General features: G+C 45.5%; 1 protein-coding gene across 2 annotated transcripts in view; it reads left to right on the top strand.

Moving 5' to 3' along the window:
• The first annotated feature begins 63 nt into the window (after positions 1–63).
• The window catches only part of IDE (insulin degrading enzyme), a 52219-nt gene continuing 46865 nt past the window's right edge, over positions 64–5417 (top strand). The window contains exon 1 of one of the 2 annotated variants that reach the window (XM_064716262.1): positions 64–154. Coding sequence is in view for 1 of the 2 variants with exons in the window: in XM_064716261.1 (XP_064572331.1) it covers positions 344–456 (113 nt within the window). In the remaining variant the exon portion in view is untranslated. Of the gene's footprint in view, positions 155–263; positions 457–5417 lie in introns of those variants that run through there. The other variant, XM_064716261.1, reaches the window with a different exon arrangement.

Here is a 5417-nt window from a genome sequence, read left to right as displayed (position 1 = left end):
CGGCCCCCCCGCCGCGGCGAGTGTCGCCCCGGCTCCCCGCCCAGCCACCCACCCCCTCCACCGCCTCCGCCTCCTCCCAGAGGCCCCCGGCCCCCTCCTCAGCCGCAGCCCCGGCCCTCCCGGCGGCAGAGGCGGCAGCTCCCGGCACCCCCAGGTACGGGTCCCGCCAGGCCCGGGCGCGGAGGGCGGACGGGACCCCGCGGGCGCCGGGAGGGATTGGCCGGGCGGCGGGGGGAGGCGGGCGGAGAACATGGCGCCGGAGAGCGGCGCGTGCTGAGGCGAGCGGAGCCGGGCCGGGCGGCGGCGGGGAAAGGCCGGTGCTGGCGGCGGGGCCGCCAGGGATATGCGGCAGCGGCTCTTCCGTGTGCTGAGCCGGGCTCTGCGGGGCTGGCCGCGCCTCTGGGCCGCCCCGGCCTCGCGCTCCTTCCCTCCGGGCTGGCGGCGGAGCTCTATCGGGTACGGTGCGAGTGCGGCGGGGCCGGGGCAGGGCCGCGGCTCCCGGGGCCGTGTGACCCGGGGCCGTGAGGCCGGAGAGCCCCCGCGGTGTTGTGTAAGAGGCGGCGGCGCGGCCGGGCGGGGGCACCTTGTGAGTCCAGGGGAGCGCCCGCCCTGCCCCGAGCGCGGCGGGGAGCCGGGGGAGCTCGGGCCGCGGAGCGGGGCTGGCGCCGGGGCTTTCCGGGCGGGCGGTGGGCGAGAGGGGGCGGCGGCCCGTGCGTGCCGAGGAGGCCTGAGCCCTGCCTTGTGTCCTGCTCTGCTGCCCGGGAGAGCCCGCGCTGACGCGCTCCGGTGTTTGCAGCTGCACCTCCTCTGACAAAGCAGGCTTGGTCATCAGCCGAGTGGCTTTCGTTGCCCGGGGGCTTGCTTTGTTCGCCTTGCTTCTCCAAAAACCTCAGTGAATTGTCGTGTTACTTAACTTGCCAGGTCTTCCTAAGAAAAAAGAAAAAAGTTTAAAATCTTTAAGAAGAGACTGCTCTCAGTTACCCAAACTTGATGGGAGCGGCCTCTTCAGTTTCTGCCGAGTTATCTGGCAGTGGCATCGTGCGGGGCTTGTTACTGCGTGTTTGTGTCACCAGTGTCCCCAGCTCCGGTGGAGATAGCGCAGCTAACCTCGATCCAGGGAGGAGCGGCCGGGAGCCTTGGCACAGCTCACTTTTAGGGGCAGTTCAAACTGCGTAACAACTCGGCAAAGTTTGTCCGGAGGGGAGCTAGGGTCAGGGACAAAGGCTAAGTTGTTTTCTTTCTTTAATTAACACTGTAGCTGTTACCTTAGTAGCCAAACCTATATTTAATGCTGCACGAGTTAGAGACGTCAAAAGTAGCATCTTTCCGGGGAAAAAAGTGAGTTATGATGACTCATACTGTCGGTGCTCGTGTGTCAAAATTCGGATGCACTGTTACTGTTCATTATTGCTATTTATGCTTCAGAATTGTAAAGGTAATTCACAGTGTGGAAAAAAGCCAATGCTTTTCTCAGGGTGTAGTTTGTCTTGCTAGATTACTCCTCTTTATGCATGTGAATATATGCAGTATTTGGACTTAACTTTATGTATGTGAGCAGGCCTGTTGTGTTTTCATACTGCCTACAACCATGATTTAATCATCCATTTAATTTTAATTGTGAATTAGGATTTACATAAATGATAATGAAATGAGAACAGGCATAGTTCTTTCATGCGATAATTTTTTTGAGATGTGAAAATTAAGAATCTTTTTCTTCAGTTACATGTTCCTGTTTTCCATCTCTGTATTTTGTTCATGCTTGAACTTTTTCTTTTTGTAACATTTTTAACTTTCATCTTTATGTCAAGTAGCAAGATAATTTCTCAGTTACAGCTTACCTTCTTTTCATCTGATGTACACAATTAAAATTATCTATTCTATTTGGGAAGTCCCTAGAAGGATTCTTATTTCTATGCTTGCCTGCTTTTTTTTGCTCGCTTTCTGCTTTTTGTCTTCAGTCAGTGTAAGGCTGTGGTCTCATCCCTTGGATGAAATGGCACCTTTGGGATTTGATTGAAGTGACAAGTATATAACTTATTTTTGCACATGAATACAGAAGCACTCCCCTCCCCTGTAAGATGCAGAAGAAAGAGGGAAGGGAAAAGAAGTTCATTACCTCTGGTGTTTCACTGTACTGGAAGGTATTAGGCTCCTAGCTATAGGGGTCATTGCTGGTTATTGTAGAAGTAATTTACTGAAAGTACAGTCAGACCTCTTCAGAAATGGCATGTGGGGTTGATATTTTTAATTTATTAATTCTGTTGTGTTTGATGCTTTTATAGTAACTGAAGACAGATATCCAGTCTTCTAACAGCATAGAGATCAAAAAATTCATAATAAAAATCTAGAGAAATTGTTTTGATTAGTTTTGTGTCTGGTTGTGTATTTGTACATGCATGATCTGTCAGTGAGTATCTTTGCTTTCACCTTTTCTGATGCCCATAAGTTGCTAAAATGCTCTTATCACATAGTACTGTATGTATATAATAAGGTGATTTTTGATGGATCCTGTTTGAAAGTTGCTTCACAGCAGCTTTCTATTAAAGTATTACCTTCTGCCCCTTGTTTTTAGAATGAGTAAGAACCATAGCTTGCCTGAACAATTGATATGGAAAAGAATGCAGTAGAGCTCAGTGTTTTTTATAATTTTAACAGTAGAACCAGAATTGTCCAAAACAGTAAAAACCAAAGTACAGAATAGGTGAACAGCCAGGACTTCATTTGTTGAAACACACCGCTGACTCTTGTAAACTGCTCATTGTTATTGGCTTGTTTCTCATGTCAAAGCTCTAGTGTTAGATAAACAGTTGCTTTTACTGTGGCATTGCTGTGCTTTTAATGATTCAGAATTCTGAATTCTCTCTGTTTTTGTCACTAGATCAGATTTTCTTGCCAGTTCTCTCATCTTTCTGTGAATTTCTTGTTGTTATGCAGTACAACTGAAGTTTTAATCTCATCTTGTTTTTTGTTTAGTTTTTTATTTTTTTTAATTCAAACATCACAAGTTTTTCTTTTTGAGGGTATAAGACAGATGGTAGCATAAAGCATTAAGTGAGTTGGCTTTACAGAGAGTTTTGGGCAATCTGATGTGCTGCTTACACAAAATCTATGAAATACACATCAGAACAGAGCTGGAATAAAGCACAGAGATGTCTCCTGTAGCATCCAGTTTAACGTTTCCCACTGTGTATGCAGGGCCATGCACAAGACACCAACACAGTCCTGGGTTGTGGAGCAAGCCCTGCAGTTGTAGGGTGATGGAAGAAAAATGTCACGGGGAGGAAGAGAGAATGAGAACCCCCTGGTCTGCAAGTATTCAATGAATAAAGCAATTAATTGAATTAATGAGTACATTTCTTAGGAAAATCTGTAAAATACGCTTTGAAGCAGTGGGTCACGTAGCACAGAAACTAGTCTGATCAGTCATGCAATTTGAAAATACTGATGTAAGCCAAATTACTATGCCAGATCTGTGAAAATTTTAATGATACTGTATTTTAATGATATCTAAAGATTAAGACCAGATAATTTTACTTACCCCCCCCTCACCTTGTCCCCCAGGTCAATCAAATACTTCAAAACCCTTTTGGAATTTTGTAAAATATTGAAACAAAGAATTGTTAGGGAAGGATTCTATTTCTGGTGAATGTGGTTAGAGATTGTTTACTTTGGAGGTTTGGATGAATTGTTTGGGGCAGTTTTTGAGGACATAGGAAAAGTAAGCTCAAGTAATTAAGAGATTAAAAAACCTTGTTATCCTTTATTGCTCTGTGTAGCATCAAATTGTATAAGGTCCTGCCTTTTTGTTTGACTTTTTTTACCCAGTGCTTTGGAAACTGTGGTCAGGTTAAGGACTGTAGATGTAGGGCAGTAAACTGGCTTTATGGTGTCTGATTGTATATCTCATCTCGTTTGGTCACCACATCACTGTAATTATCAGGCCAGTTACTCAGCTGGGGCCTCATCTCCCATGTGAAACTACCAGGGAGGGCCCTTGTTTTAGCCAAGGTCACACGTGGTGTGGTGTGGTCTCATTAATGCTGCTGTAATTCCCGTACACCCGTGTTACACACCGGTGTTTCTGCTGTCACGTTGGCACTGCAGCTGTGGCAGACCGAGTTTTACTGCTGTGATCTAGGAGTTGTAGAAGCTGGACTCTGGGAAACAAGAGCATGGCAGGCATCTGCCCTGGCCACCATCATTAGGAGGGAATTTTCTGAGTCAATTACAGACTTGGCAAAAAGCTGCAGACTGAGGTTCTGAAAATGCTTTAATTGTAGCGAGACTTTAGAATTTCTTCAAAATGAACTACATAACAAAACCTTATGAATATTCATCATCTTCAGACTTGCCTGATTTGGCGTGATTAGTTGTTCTTAATAACTTGGGAACACTGATTAAATCATTGTGGGGCTTTGTAGTTGGACCTTTTGTGTATGAAGCAGTAGGCTGAATTCCTGATGAGTTTAAAAGTGATAAAACATGTTCGCGTTTTGAGCACGTTATCTACTAACGCAGTCTGTCTGCCTGTGCATGCAATCAGAATTATTCAGATCACTATCAGGAATGTGTTGGGATCTCATACATTCTCTAGCTTCATGGAAAGCAAATTCACACAAGACTGATGCTTTATGGATGTTGAAACATGAGGTATTTTAATCTCTAAGTGTCTAAAAGAACGTTTGATGAATATGTAACCTGTAAAAGTATGGATAGTCTCCTGAAGGATCCTTTTTGGTGATGTTCAACCTGAATTGATTTAACTTTCCTGCCTACAGTTTAGTCTAAAAAAAAATTATTATAACATACAGGTGAATGGAAATGTTAAGAGAGTAGGTAGATTCCTGATTGTTTTACTGATAGCATAATTCTACTGCTGTCATGATCAGCAGTAGGTGCAAGAGAAAAAAGGAGGGGTGCAAACCTGTGCAAGAATGCAGATTTACTTGGTTGTTGCAAAGCCAAGAGCCTGGGACTGAAGAAGTTCATGGACTCCTCCAGAGTGCTCAGTTTGGTGCTGTCATCCTTGTAAGAGGTGAGAAAACTCTGGCTGGTAGTTCTGCAGCACCGGGCCTCCTGCCAAAGCACACAGCACTTCTTGCACTCCATACATTGGCAGCTGGAGAAGTCTTCATGTAAACCAAGATGGATTAGTAAACAGCACAGAGAACTTGTTACCAATGGTAACTCCCATGCAGGACAGAACAGAGGTTCTCACTCAATGAAGGTTTCACTTCACTCTGGTAAATGGTAAGCAATTAGTTGCGTAAAAACTTGAAGCAAGCGTGAATTTTAAGGCAACTGATAGAAAGCAAGCATCAAAACCTGCTGAGATGGTAACTTGCCTTTCATCTGGAGCAGACCTGTGTACTAGACTTCAGTGTGTGCATACTGTCATGACAAAAAAAAACTTGAGA

The sequence above is a fragment of the Zonotrichia leucophrys genome, chromosome 6, assembly GCF_028769735.1.
Source record: "Zonotrichia leucophrys gambelii isolate GWCS_2022_RI chromosome 6, RI_Zleu_2.0, whole genome shotgun sequence".
NCBI classification, from domain to species: Eukaryota; Metazoa; Chordata; class Aves; order Passeriformes; family Passerellidae; genus Zonotrichia; species Zonotrichia leucophrys.
This window is presented reverse-complemented; position numbering and strand designations above follow the sequence as displayed.